This window comes from Apteryx mantelli, chromosome 3, assembly GCF_036417845.1.
Source record: "Apteryx mantelli isolate bAptMan1 chromosome 3, bAptMan1.hap1, whole genome shotgun sequence".
In the NCBI taxonomy this organism is placed as follows: Eukaryota; Metazoa; Chordata; class Aves; order Apterygiformes; family Apterygidae; genus Apteryx; species Apteryx mantelli.
The window spans coordinates 136,308,237-136,322,738 of record NC_089980.1 but is presented as its reverse complement, the minus strand read 5'-3'; the positions used below and the strand labels follow the sequence as shown (position 1 = coordinate 136,322,738).

General features: G+C 48.7%; 1 protein-coding gene across 2 annotated transcripts; it reads left to right on the top strand.

Annotated features, from left to right (window-relative positions):
• Positions 1–4,694: 4,694 nt before the first annotated feature.
• On the top strand, positions 4,695–13,824 carry NEIL2 (nei like DNA glycosylase 2). Of its 2 annotated transcripts, none has more exons than XM_013941985.2 (5): positions 4,695–4,780; positions 8,091–8,276; positions 9,393–9,721; positions 11,331–11,527; positions 12,038–13,824. In XM_013941985.2, the coding sequence occupies exons 2-5, from the start codon at positions 8,139–8,141 to the stop codon at positions 12,352–12,354; spliced, it is 981 nt and encodes a 326-aa protein (XP_013797439.2). In that variant the 5' UTR covers positions 4,695–4,780; positions 8,091–8,138; the 3' UTR covers positions 12,355–13,824. The 2 variants fall into 2 exon arrangements, with proteins under 2 accessions (XP_013797439.2, XP_013797440.2); XM_013941986.2 differs by lacking the exon at positions 4,695–4,780 and adding an exon at positions 5,047–5,063.
• Positions 13,825–14,502: the final 678 nt, after the last annotated feature.

Here is a 14,502-nt window from a genome sequence, read left to right as displayed (position 1 = left end):
TAATAAGAACTCCTTTGCTATTTATCATTACAAAATCATTGGATTGTGTTTCCAAAAGGTTGTTGGCTGAGCCTGGAGAAGGTCTGTCTGTCTGAAATCAGAAGGGGATTTTGGAAGGGGAAACCTTCTGGAAGCAGGTAGAAGAACATTGGTTATCAAATCCTGAAGGAAATTGTTTGGCTCTTCCCTTAGGGATACCTACAAGCCAGGCTTGGAGATTATTCTAGAGCACAGCAAGTGAAAGTTGTTCTTCTAATGCTGCTGTGCTGTTGCTTTAGAGACATTTAATTTAATTATTTTTCATTCTTTTCTGTTGTTTTTGCTGCCATTGATGAAATCTGTCTGACATTTATTTTTGGGTGTACTATGAGTGCCCACTTTGCTCCCAACAGCTGGACCTTGACCATCCCCCATGTCTAACCCTTACGGATTTCACTTTCCACAACAAACAACAGGATTCTTCATCTTTGGGATCTTCAGCTCTCTAATGGAGGCAAGCAAGGGCCATTTTCTTTATGAAGCATGTGCATAGACTTGCTTGCCTACGAAAGAAGCATAACTCCTTTTATGCATGAGTATTAAACAAGAGACCGGTGTTCACTCTTGCTCACAAGGCTCTCAGCAACCAGAGAATCTGAGAAAATTGAGCTGGAAGGGATGCTGAGAGGTCACTGGCTTATTCCCTTGTACCAAAGGGATCAGTTCTAACTAAGCTATCCCTGGCTGCTATTTGTCTAGCATGTGCTTAACAAACTCCAGCAATGCAGATGACACAGCCCCCTGTGCAGTCTTTATCAGTGCTTCTCTAGATGCTTGCTGGGATGTTTTCATCAACATCTCCAAGGAGGGCCAGGCCTGCCTGTCTAGGCAGAGAATTTTTGGGAGACTTGTCATCTTGCATAATTCTCCATTCTTGTTTCTGTCCACTCCCAGACTCTCCTATGCTTCCTCTTACTTTCCCAGCTCTTCTCTTTCTTCCCTGCACCCAGAACTTGAGTATGGAACCACGAAGTGAAAATGTAGAAGAGGAATTGTGCATTCCCCTGAAATGTGCTGATGTATATAAAGTCCTCCGTCTCTTGCTATTGAACATTTCCAGAAAGCATGTTCCCAACCATATACCGAGGTACATGGCTTGGGGAGGAAGAAAGCCATGCACATGACTGAAGCAAAAGAATGGCATTGTATTATCTTTGACCTCTCCCTTTTTCCCGTGATGGTAGAGATGCTTTTTTAAGGAGAAGTATTCAACTGGACTGGTCTTGACAGGAACTGGGACTACAGGGAGTGGGGACACAGTAGAGGCTTGGACCCCTCCACATTATCTCTGCTCTGAGTAGTAACTCAGATTCACAGGGTTTTGGAGGGGTGACAATGTCTCTGTGCTCTCTAGAGGAGAAGAGCATGGCAGTGATGCCATGGGGCTTGCAGGACAGTGTTTACACCTTGAGGGTCTTCTGGTGGGCTTCTCTGTCGGAAGTGTTGTCCTGACATTGACGAGGAGTGACCTTCACTGGCTCATGGGAATGGACTCCAAGATCTGGGAGGCTTTTCAGTCCCTCACTGCTAAGATACCCACAGAGTTTCTGCTCTGTCTTGCTGAGACTAAGGCAGGATCTACCCTCATTAGTGTGCTTATTACAGATAAGGAAGACGCAGTCAATGAAACATGAATAAAATGTTATACTGAAATTCTGGGATGCTGCTGAGGCCTGACAGGCCACTGAGAAGAAGCCAGGATATTACCCAACATTCTGTTGACTTGTGTGAAGTCTTGTATCAGGCCTTTGGAGACTTGATTAAGAGTAAGGGTAAAGGGAAGATAATGAAAAGAGACTCCGTTCAGAAAAGCTACCAGTTCAAACACCTGGGGAGAAATAGCACCAAAGAATATGAATTTGCAGTGAAGACATAAAGGCATTTCTCCTCAGGCATGCCAGTTTTTAGCCAGCCTCCTCCTTCAACTATAGTCCTTAGTATCTGGCAGCTGAGCTCTCTTGGGATCTGGCTGTGAATTCCTGTTCGTGACAGGATGCCCCCCAGATGCCACTTGGCTAATGCCCACATTTTGGGATACCTGAAACCACTGTGGGCAATCTGAGAGGGAGGGAAGCAGATGGCCTCCTGGAGAGGAGCTAAGATCCAGACCAAACATATGTAGCATTTCTCTTTTCATGTTGATGGTCCCAGGTGCTCTGTCTACCTTGCCCTATTACTGTGCTCCTCCTACTGCCCTCAAAGCCAAATGCCATGGCAGAAATTCTTTCCTGCCCTTAATACACACTCTGAGGTGCCATAAAGGAGTCTTTTTGAAATGCAAGAGGGAAAAACCCCCACAGGACATGAGCCTGGCTCATGCCCCCTCAGGTTATCTAGACAACCATGGCAGAGCTTTATTAACTGGTTCTCAGCCTTCCTTAAAGACTTGAAAATGGTTCCTGGAAAACGGTGAGGAGCATTTACAAGGACCCTGATAACAAGACAGATATCTGCTTTGAAAAGGTGGGACTCTGGAGCTGTGAGGACAGTCTGGTTCTCCTGAGTGGTAGAAATGAGCTCTTTTGTCTCTCCTTTTCCACTACCTACAGCAGAAATTCAGATACTCCTGGTTCTGTCATTCTTTTCATTCATGCAAAACTATTGCAGAGCTATTGTTCATCCCATACACACTCTAGAACAGGTTGTTCGAAGCCTGATAGTCAAGTTTTGAATATCTCCAAGGATGGAAACCCCACAACCTCTCTGAGTTCCTGTTCCAGTGCGTTATTACTGTTGTTGCTAATATCACTGTAGTAATCTATTTCACTGCATTGTGCCTGGAGGTCCTAGTGACTGGGCCAGGTCCTACACAAGTACAGAACTGAAAATCATGCGTGCCTTGAGGAGTAAGAGGGAAGGGCCCAGTCCTGCAAAACACTTAAGCCCATATATAAACGTCCTTGAGAGAGCTGTTCCCTTAGAGGTCACTATTAATCACACATGTAAATGTTGATACCTAAGGATTTTCAGTACAAGGCTCGATTGTGCAAACAGTCAAATCAGACCTTTGCTATGGGCTGGTGGTCACCAGTGTGAAATAGGCAGACAAGAATCAGGATGGGGAGCCTGAAAGGTAGAAAGGTCATTTACCATTTCTGAATGTCTTTCCTCTTTGCAAAAGTGCAATATCTTGAATCGTTCCAGTTCTTTTTTTATATAAATTGATCAGAAGAGTTCCATGTTTCACTTGCAATCTTATGGGCTGACTGGACCCTCTCCAATCAGGAGGAGCTCAGGAATATTGTAAGGGAGCTTTAATACCGATCAACATTTCTTAATATAACTCTGAAGCTGTGACTATGTCAGGGGTGGTGTTTCGTTCTGCTTTTTTTTTCATGTATAAAGTTCAAAGCTTCCCAGATCAGCTGGGAAGGTCCCACAAAAACAGACACTTATTTGTAAGGGGGAGGGCAAAACCAACCAACTGAACAAGCTGTAATTATTTAAAGATGTAAAAAAATATATATTGTGAAGTAGTATGGCTACCAATCCATGTAACTTCTACACCTTTAGAACTAATGGAAATAAAACAATGTTAATAAAACCAGACGGCTTCTGCCTGACTCTGACCGACCTGGTGGGCTTCTTGGGGTGGGTCAATGGTAAATGAGCACATATTCAGTGCATCCTGAGAAACAATGGTTCTTTTAATCCACGGGGGGGGGGGGGGGGGGGGGGGGGGGGGAGAAGCACCCAGTATGTTTCCATGCAGCAGGTAATTCTACAAATGCAACAGAAAGAGGAAAGGCTTCTCAGGGCACCTTAATAACAGTGCATCTCATCTTTTTGCAATTCTCCCTAACACAGTTTTGCTTAATACACTGCTGATGTAGCCTCATTGCTTCCAGCTGAACTCCAATGGGCTACCTGAGCCAAAACCACATTGCCAGCAAGGGCGGCACTCAGCCACTTCTGCTTGCTGCAGAAGCACAACGCTCATACAAGCACCCAAGCTTCCCCTAGGGTGCTCAGCCTCCTTCCCAGTTCAACCAGTCCCTGAGCTCTGGTGCGACTGGGGGTAGGGGTGGGGGTGGGGGTGGGGTAAGCACTTGAAACCCCGCCCATTGCTCCCATGCCAGCCAATCAGGGAGCTCCACTGCTATTGGGGGGGGAAGGGCGAAGGTCCTCCTTCCCCTGTAAAATCAGGTGGGGGGAGATTTTGCGTGTAGACCGTGGTATGGGCAAGGTTGGGTATAGGAGATATGGGTGGGTTGGGGAGGGCGCTGCGAGGATGAGGAGCTGGTGACGGGAGGCAGCTGGGGAGGGGGGGTACTGGAAGAGGGCTTAGGAACAGAGATGGGGCAGAGGAAGGGCTCTGGAGCCTGAGGGAGAAACCGGGTCAATAAATTGGAGGGCAGAGGCTGAGCTGCCTCCTCCCCAGATGCGTGCGTGGGAAGGGGGGCGTGCACTGGGGCTGCCTGCAGGGCTCCGGGGCTCGGGAGTTGCGCCTGCTTTGGCGCTCCGCAGCGCGCAGGCGATGCTGCTGGCGATCCGCTTCCCTCCGCGCTCCGGTGCGGGGCCGTGGAGCGGGGGGGGGGGGGGGGGCAGCGCGGGGCTCGATTGCTTTGGAGAGCTGCGACTCGGCGCTCGATTGAGGGCGCCTGGGAAATGGACACAATTTGGGGAGAGGAAATCCAATTTGGGGGAGAGGAGAGGCGAGGGGGGAGGCTGGCAGGGGCCCGGCACCCCTCCCTGCGGCGTGTCGGCAGCGGGTCCTGCAGAGCGGCTCTGGGGCCCCTCAGTAGGTAACAGCAGGGATTTGGAGCAGACTGGGAAGAAAATACCCTTTTTTTAGGGCGCTTCTTCCCCCGGGGAGGGAGGGAGAGGAGTTGACCTCGATGAGGACGGGCCGGGAGAGCAGAGCTGCCCTCCCCGAGTCGCACGTGGAGGGTCAGGGCTGCGTGTTGAAATCCCTGCGGGAATTTCGTGCAGGGTCGCGAAGCTCTCCTAGGGTTTTGCCCTGCCTCTTGCTGATCCCCGTCGCTCTCCGCAGCGGGGTGTGGGACCGGAGTCGCTCCAAGCAGGTGAGCTGGCGGAGCGGATGCGATCAGGGCATGGGTTAAAACCGGACTGAGGTGGAGGAACCTGGCAGCCTTGTGTTTATTATCCAGGTCATCCCCTATGGAAGCTGGCTTGGTCAGGGAACGATACCGGTTTCGTTGCATGCTTGCACAGGGGAGTGCAAGCGTGTCCCAGCGTGGTGCAGGCGCTTGGCTCTGGCAGCGGGGAGTGAAAGAGCCCAACCAAAATGAGTGCGTAGGTGGGGAAGATTTCTTCTGGAAGCCTGGTAGCTATAGTGGTACCAGCTTGGGACTGGAAACCAACTGCAGTCTATGTGGTGGAAGAGAAACAGGCAGTAGTGATATGAGATCTGAGGGTTCCCCCATCCCTGATCTGGTGGGGCCACCAGATTTTTTTTTTTTTTTTTTTTTTAGTTTTTACTGCATGGCTTTTTTTTGTTTGTTTGTTTCCCCCTTCTAGAGGGCTTGATTGCTAAGAAGATTATAGATGTGCTGTGGGGCAGCCCCCTGCTGCTGCAGATGGCTGGTCCCAGCAGGCTGGATTTGTAGCCCAAGTGGCTTGCCAAGACAGGCTTGGGGGTACAGTGGTCATATTCTTAGGGAGAAGGGGTGACTTGCCCTACAGAGGTCTGGTAACTGTGATCCTCCTTGGAGGAGGGAGAGAGCTCTTTCAGAAGAGACTGAAGTGGCCCTGGAGTAAAAAGATGAGCTAGAGAGATACTTCCAGCTAGTCCATGGAGAGAAGGGGGTAGGGGGGAGATGGGGACCAGGGAAAGTAGATGCTGTTCTTTCTGAAGGCCTGGGGCAAGGGTTAGGCACTTTTCTTGGAGAGCTAAGAGCATTACACTGCTGTCCAAACCGGCTGCAGGTGGGGGAGCATGTGCATTAAGACCTTAGGAAGTGCTGAGCAGTTGCAGCCTCTCAGGACCAGCCCTTGGTGAAACAAATGAGAGGCAATCAGAGCTGTGCAGCTCTGCAGCTGATGTGGGGGTCTGAACTCTGGGCTGCATGAGCTGTCCTGGAGCTCGCTTTGTGCCCTCTGATATTAATCCAGTGCCAGAACAGTCCAGGAGGAAGACCCCAAAGGCCTGGGATGTGGGCAGACCTCTTAGTTGATCGCAGGGATCCAGGTTGCTGATGGCACTTTTGGCAGCAGAAATATCTCTTTGGATGACTCTTGATCTGTTACTGGCTGAACTAAGGTCTGAACCCAGCATGCCTCTAATCTGAAGCTCAGAATAGAGAAATATGCCTCTGTGCTCTGGGAAGGCTTGAGACATCTTCCTAGATATTGTGTTGTGACAAAATGGAGGCTTTAGAGTTGTAAATGCAGCATTTGTGGGTGAGACTGGAGTGGGCCTGTGAATAACTATCCCATGACCCAGGTGTTGCAGGAATAAAGCTCAGTCTTCTTCCGTTGAGCCTTTTCCAGCTAGTATGAACAACTAATATCTCTTACTTCACATCCTGAATCCTGTTAATGTTGGTTCCCTAGTGTGCTTTCCTCTGGAGCTCTTCCAAGGGCTTTGACTCATGTGGCGGCACAGGAAGGCTTTTACAGCTGTGCTGTCTTGTCTGCCCCTGTTGTGGGTATGTCTGCACCTCACCGCTGTTTGCAGCGCTGTGTCCTATGCTTGAGGAGGGGAGTTGGCTAGATGATGTCCAGAGGTCCCTTCCAACCTCAGCCTTTCTGTGATTCTTTTGTGAATGGAATTTGCTGGTTGCTTAAATGTCTCTGCTGGGCTGAGAGCATCAGTGAACAAGGATGTCCCCTTGTTGTGGCAAAGGGCAGCTTGGAGAGGTGGGGAAGCAGCACACAGTGCTGAGGGCTCAGGTTTCACAGTTGCTCTGCGCTGAGGTAAGCCTGGGACGTTCCTGGCCTGCTGCCCATCTTCCCTGTTCTTCCTCTTGTGCAAGTGTTTCTGTAGCAATTGAGGGATCAGCATCTGGGAGCTGCTGTATCTGAGCTAGCCCAGTCAGCAGAAAAGATGAGATGCTAGCATGAGGTGGGAATGCCTCTTCTGGGAGAGGCCTCTTCATAGGGTAGGTTGACATGAAAGTGTACAGCAGTCTCAGAGCTGTGCCAGGTAGCTTGGAGCCTTGTACTGAGCACTGTGGAGCCTGAAGCAGAGCCTGTGGTCAGTGCTGGTTTGTGGGATAATCTTCTGGTGGAATTGCCACTGTGGGATGAAAAACAAACCATGTTCTTCACGCCCTGGACTGTGCTGTTTTATGTACCTGGTCCTGGCAGATGTACTCAAAAGAACTGCAAGTAACATGTCTGGGATCTTGTGCCAGAAATAACACCTCTATACTGGTATAACTGCTGTGAGTGAGCTACAGGATGCTGTGGGTTGGCGCTGCTTTGTCTGCCATTCTTGCCGGAGTCTGATGACCCTGGATGTTGCTGGCAGAGTGTACAAATGCTCTCTAATCTGCCCCATGCTGTTACAGTGGGACTGTAGCAAGCAGCTGATAAAGCAAGGAGGATGATCTAACTCCAATGCTGATCATGGAGCAATGCTTTCCTCGGTGGTGTGGCTATATCAGGAGGAGGATGGTTGACTGTGGCCTGAGCTGGTTCAGGTTTAGTAACATCTGTGTAAGGTTGTGTTCCTCCTTTTTGCTGGGACATTAAGGCTGTGAATGATGAGTGGCTGGAGTCATGTGAGCTGTTTCTGGTGAGGAGAGATTCTGAACAGTCTAACTGAGGGTCCTCTCTGACTGCTGGAGAAGCTTTGGTTAGAAAGGACTTCTGGAGGGTCCCAGGCCAAATTCCTGCTTGAAGCGAGATGAAATTTAACATTAGAGCAGGTTGCTCAGGGCTTTGTTCAGTCTCATGAATATCTCTAAGGATAAAGATTCCCCTACCGCCCTGGACCTGAAAGGAGCCTGTCTCCCTCCATGGACTTTGCCCCAGGGATTGAAGGGAAGTGAGGTGAAGGGACTGTTTTGAGCCTTTCATGCGGACATGAGCTCAGCCTCTGACTGGCTTTGTAGCTCTGAGCTGCAATGTCCCCTCAACTTTAGGGCGCCAAGTGTGAGAAGCACCTGCCATTCTGTTGACATCTGCCAGAGATGCCGGAGGGCCCATCGGTGAAGAAGTTCCAGCTGCTGACCTCCCCTTTTGTGGGACAAGTAGTGATCAAAGTGGGGGGAAGCAGCCGGAAGATCAATGTGAATGAACTGAAAGCGCTGAGGCTCCAGGACTCTCAGGTGAGCTATAAAAGACAACCTTATCATTATGTGGTAGGTCTGAGGGAAACCACTATTGCCCTGCATCTGGATCACAGTTGGTGTACAACCAGAGTGACACCAGGTTTGTGCTTGAGGTGGACCATAGGCTTTGTTTGTAACCACAAAGTAGGGGCATGTGGCCACAGAGATGTGAATGCCCCTTTTGGGGTACTGCTCTGTGCTTCAGTAACTTTGACCCCAAACTTTGCAAAAAGAGGCTCTGTGGCAGGGATGTGGCTAGGCACATAGACACCCAGAACTATTTGGGGTTTTGGTCAATTGTGCTAATGCGCTAGTTCTATGTGCCTCAAGGGAAGAGGAGTTGGTGTTGTCAGGGGCTGGTTCTAGGAGATGGAGAGTTGGCTTCTCCAGTATGTGGATGTCAGGAGCAGCAGCCTTGTTTCCCTCAGCTGTGAACTTGCACAGTTGCATCCCTTGTACCAGAGGGCAGGGTTTCACCTGGCTAAATTAAAATATCTACCTTGTGGACACTTGTGGCTGAGATAGTCACACTGGGCTGTGTGTTTCCAAGGAAGAACAGTCCTGCTGGGGGCTTGAATCACCTGACCTCCCTCAGATGGTGACTGGCCAAACACTGAAGTCTGAGTGCAGTTCATGTGCTGATGCAGCCTCACCTCTGATTACATGATAGTGTTAGCCAGGGACACAGATGTGACCTGCTCAAGGAATCACTTGTGGTCAGCCTGTGGCTTTGGAGCCACCCTTGGGTTAGGTCCCCTCAGCCTGAGATATTCCAGGGCCCCACAAAGTGAGGAAGCAAATGAGAAGCGTTGATGACAGACTTTTAAACCCTGAGCATCTCTCCCGATGTGTCTCTTGGGCCAGTTGGAAGTCTGTGAGAAGGCTTTGCACTGGAGTTGCATTTGAACACCTTGTGCTTCATGTTGGTGAAGAAGGGGTGCTCAGGGGTGACTGCAGTTCTGATGGGACTGGCTCAGATCCTAGTGAATCCTTCTGTGTTTAGGGTGGGGTGATGTGCCCTCTGCCTAAAGGGGAGATTGAAGAAGATAGTCACTTGTATGGAAACAGCCAGAGGTTTTCTGGATCCTCAGCATGTTCTGCCTCTTTTCTCAGGTTCATGGGAAGAACTTGTTCCTGGCATTTGTGGCAGCTGGAGGTCTGCTAGGACCAACTGCAGAAGAGCTAGCATTGCAAAGAGAGGCTTGTAGTGGGGCAAGTTCTCCTGCCCAGGAGGAACAAGAGCAGGCTTGTGCTCCACAGATAGGCCTCCCAGAAGAGGAGCTGCAGGAAGTCCCACACTCCAGATCTGATGCCCCAGATGCAGGGGGTCCAGGCAACTGGCTGCGTGTCCATTTTGGCTTGTTTGGCAGCATTCGGGCAAATGAATTCTCAAGAGCAAACAAAGCCAATAAGAGAGGGGACTGGAAGGACCCTATACCCAGGTATTGGCTGAGTCCTCTTCTAGCAAACTCAGTTTTCCTGCTTTCATCCTGGAGAGGCAGTCTTCTGTCTCTCAAACTAAACTTACATGGGGATGCTTTTGGTTTTGTTCTTTCTCTCTAATAGTTCTTAAACCTGTGAAAACACGTGGGCGTGAGAGATGCCATTGGTGTGTATTGAGTAAGAGAATATGGGGTGTGATCAACCTCATATTAGAAATTGGGGAGTAGACAGACTGCTGTTTGGGTACTCCCACACTTCAGGTGTTTTACAAATCTCCCAGCATATCATTTGGTTGAAGTTGCCTTGGGCACACCCTGTCTTGGCACTGCATGTTCTTCTGCTTTTAGTGAGGAGTCGTCTTTGGTTGGGCTTTCTGTTCTTTTGCTGCCTTCTGCCTTCTTCCAGTTACATTCTCTAATGCTTTCCCTTTCCTGCTGCCTCTGTGTTTCATCTCTGTTTTATCTGATGAGAGAATTAACTGATTGCAGGTGTAGGATTCATGTTGCTGGCCAGCCTAGGGATCATAGTACCAGTTTAGATTAGACAACTATCCAAAGAGAACTTCTGGGATGCCAGATTGAATTATGTCCTAAAAATAGCATTTTCCCCAATTATAAAGAAGCCTTGGGTAAACAGCACACATCTAGAGCAGCTGAAGTCACTGGCTGGAGTGGCCTGGCTAAAGGCAGTGCTGAGTGGAAAACAATCCTGTTGGAGCCAGTTATGGGCTTTGTCCCAAGTCCCACTGGAAGGGGTATTTAACAAAGGGTAAATACTGAGAAAGAGTATGGACTCTGCTCTTACTGATTACTCAGGTTAAATATCTCATAAACTGGATGTCTGGCACGTGCATACGTGGTGTGCTTGGACAGGGGAAGAAAGTTTGTTCCCACCTTGCAGTCCTTTGAAGGATTGTTTTGTTTCAACACAAGCAATTTCAGACATACAGTCAGTTTTGTGTATGCTGGGTTTTTTTAGCATCAGTTCCACTGATTGTAGGCCCTTTTGCTAGAGCCTTTGGTCATCTGGCTTACCTGCCACAGGTGGCCAAGATGCTAATGCTTCTCTCTGCCTGCTGTCATCCCTTGGCTAAGAGGCCACAGGACAGCAGAAGGAACAACTCTCCATGAGTTGTGCTGGTTCACAGGCAAGTTTCTTGATCGAAAGCGCTAGAGGAGGCTACCTTGCATTAAGATGGTGGTCTGGTGTATTGGAGTGCCTGCTGATCCTTGGTGCATACATATGTGTGGAGTGATGAGCTGTGGGGAAGGAACAGCTTAACTGGGACACGGTACAGTCTTCAGTTCCCTCTTGTTGAACTGCAGTAGTCCTTCTGCCTGAGGGGAGCTGGTACATTAAGATGTCTCCCTGATCTCATGAGAACTACTGGCATCTGCTTTCCATGGGGCTGGTGCCTCAGCATGTATACAGTCTCCTTCTCTGTAAGCTTACATCATGTACAGGCTTTTCTGTGTCTTCTGGTGACTTTTCGCTCCATTCCTAAGCTGCTGTCTCTGCTCTCCATTAAGTCTTTATAGCCAGAGCAGAATATAACAAATGGTTCGGGGTGTTTTTGACTAAATATTTTAACTTCTCTGCCCCTCCCAGGCTGGTTCTGCACTTTGAGAGTGGGGGCTTCCTTGTTTTCTACAACTGCCGAATGCATTGGTGCTCTTCTCCGATAGCTGATCCTGCTTCTGACATCCTGTCTGTGGAGTTCCACCGTGGCCGGGCACTGGATGCCCTCAGGACACCCAATCCTGTCTGCTACACCCTCTTAGACCAGAGATATTTTTCAGGGCTGGGTGAGTTCCAGGGCATGGTGGCAGAACAACAAAGGGAGGAAGGTGGATAAGATGTCTGCAGATCCCAAGCTGTAAGTCTGAGCCTCTAACTCCTTAGCCTTATGGCAAAGCAAGCTCCTAGCTGTTTCAGCTGAGAGGATATGCTTAAGCGCATCACGTGAGCCCAGTGAACTGTCTTGGTGTGGGAAGGACTATTGATTGGCTTGTCCTTGTGAAGGAAAGGAAGGTCTCCTTTAAGGGTGGTGGGAATATACTGTCATCAGATCTATTCCCAGATGTAAGTCTGCTCCTTGTATGTTACCTCTGATATGGGGAGTGGTGTTGCTTAGCTGTGTCTCCTTTAGGCAGAAGTCATAGTGATGGGGGCCACAGGTGTATATGTACTAAATTAAGCCTGGAAGGCTTAATTGGCCTTAAACGCTGATCACAGAACTGGCGTTAAACTCCTTCATTCTGTGTCATCTTGATAAGAAATATTCTTACGGTTTCCTTATTTCTGACCCTTTCCAGGGAACATCATTAAGAATGAGATTTTGTACCTGGCAAAGATTCATCCGTTAACACAAGGCTCTCTCTTGGCTCTCTCGGATCTAGAGCGTCTGCTTGACTACGCCATTCAGTTCAGCTCTGACTGGCTGCAGAGCAAGCTGCATGGGAAAGGGTTGCACCCTCAGATCTATCGGAAGGAGCAGTGTCCCCTCGGGCACACAGTGATGAAGGGAACCCTTGGACCCTTGCATGGCTTGAAGAGACTAACTTGGTGGTGTCCTCAGTGCCAGCCTGCAGTGCCCTCAGGGAGTGGGGATCCTTCCCTAGTCACCAAGTGAGCTGCCTTTCTTATTCCTCCTCTCCTGGAGGATGTCCAGATGGTCTCTCAGTTGTTGTGAGAAGGGCTTTATGGTTTCTCTGTTAAGCCTGTTCCTTAAGAACAGTGAGGTGGCAGAGGTAAGTGTTCCATAGAGGTTACAGGAGTCTCCAAAGTACCTTGTACCTCTGGATGCAAGAAGGAAAGTGGTTGTACACTTCTACTTTTTTGTTTGTCACAGTAACACAACTGCATAAGTAGTTTAATTGGTTCTGAGGTGTCTTGGTCCCTGTGTGCAGACTGTGAACTGCGGTTTTGTTATTTGAGCAAGCTTCTGGGCAAACCAGCTTGTTGGGTAGAAATGAGTCAGAAGAAACAGAGCCTGTCATCTTGGGCTGTGACCCTCTTACACCCATCCTCTGAGCAGAGGCATTTGTATGATCACAGGGGCTACCAAACAGCTGAAGGACCAAAGTTTTCCTGTTTTCAGTTGAATGTTTAGGGATGTGAGGCACCTCTGCTAATTGTGCCAGTGCCTTGCTGTCTTGACCCCAAGGACATAGGATGCCTGTGGAGCCCATTTTTTCCCTATGTTCTTTGGCTCATGACAGTGTATGGAAAGCTTAGGGCTTTGAGCAAGTGGCCTGTTCTGCTTTCAAATTACCTTACAGATCATGTTTCATGCATTCCCTCTTCTAAACATTGTTAGACACCCACCACACTTGTCAGATTTGTGATCCCAGTTGTTACTTGTGACTTCACCGAGGCCTCGCACCTCTCGCTTAAGAGCCACTGCTATAGTCTGTAAAAGCTAGTTAATATTTTCTATGATATAGAGGGATGGGATTGGCAAAGTTTTTACACAAAAACACAGCATCTAAGGACAGAGACTATGCCAAGCATGCGGAAGTGAGCTGTACCAAGCACTGCTGCAGTGATTTATTTTCACCCCTTGGAAAGAGGCAGCCGTTCCTGTAAGAGCTGACAGCACACCGATTTGCAGCCCAGCACACTGTTGTTCAGCTATAATTACAGAGGCAGCATTATCCAATATACTGAATTAAGATGAAGCTGTGTAGGTAGAGGGATATACTCCTTTCTGCCATCTCTGCCAGGAATTACTGCATCTGCAGTAGGGTCAATGGACAGAGACACTATAAATCACTGTGATTTACAGTGTCTCTGTTTAAAACTGAGTTATAAGCACCATCAGAAGAGACATACTGCAGTTATAAGGCTGAATGCAACCAATTCCGTTAATTCCAGTTTTCACTTTTCACTTACAAGACAACAATTGGTTGTTTAAAAAAATAATCCCAGAGGCAGGGAGAGAGGACAGCAACAGCTTTTGCCTACTGAAGGTTCAGAGTTTTGTGCCTCCCTTTAGATGACTGCCAGCAGCTTCTCTCAACTGTAAGAGTGAGGAAGGAGGGAAAACTTTTACAGAGACTAGATCTAAAGATGGACTGCAAATAAACTGGAAGTGCTGGAGTTCAGGACTCTGTGGTCAGTCATTTCAGTGGTTGCAGGGTATGTGCTTGGTGAATAATCCCATTGATGGGGTATGGTGCCAAAAAAGCTGGCTAATATTGTTTCAGAGTATATCCTGTAATGTGGCTTTCAGTTTGGGTCCAGGCCTGAGAGGCTCTTTATTAGAGAAAGACAGGTTGTTAGCTGAAATGGAGGCTGGATGAACTCGGACTGGAAATGAGGCATGATGTGTTTAGTACCTCCTTTTATTTTTTTTTTTTTGAGGAAAAAGGGTTTCCAGTGAGCAGCTGGAGGTGTCTGTAGTGCCGAAATGATTTAGTCAAATGTAAAGAGCTGGCTGTAGCAGCAGGGCAGCTGGATGAAATCTCAGGTCTTCATTCAAAGCAGGCTTGACAGCTGAGATCATCCTGCTGACTAATACTGAGCTCAAAGGAGAAATGCCACTAGGGAAAAGGATGGGAGATAACTTAATTAAAAAATAAAAATAAATAAATAAATTAAAGCGAAACCCACCTGCCCACAGCTGAGGTTTGAAGGGGGCTGCTCAGGCAAGGGATGGGCTTGCTGGAGGAAGCAGGCACAAGTGCCAGTGAGGAAGGGGTCTATGGTGTGGGGCTGGCAACCCTGAGGGGAGATGAGCTCTCCTTCCCCAGGACCCCATGGGGGTTAGGGTGCGAAA

Coding starts and splice junctions, on each gene's coding strand:
- NEIL2 (XM_013941985.2), top strand. CDS start 8,139: ATGCCGGAGGGCCCATCGGTGAAGAAGTTCCAGCTGCTGACCTCCCCT. Junction 8,277..9,392: donor TGAGGCTCCAGGACTCTCAG/GTGAGCTATAAA, acceptor CTCTTTTCTCAG/GTTCATGGGAAGAACTTGTT. Junction 11,528..12,037: donor GAGATATTTTTCAGGGCTGG/GTGAGTTCCAGG, acceptor GACCCTTTCCAG/GGAACATCATTAAGAATGAG.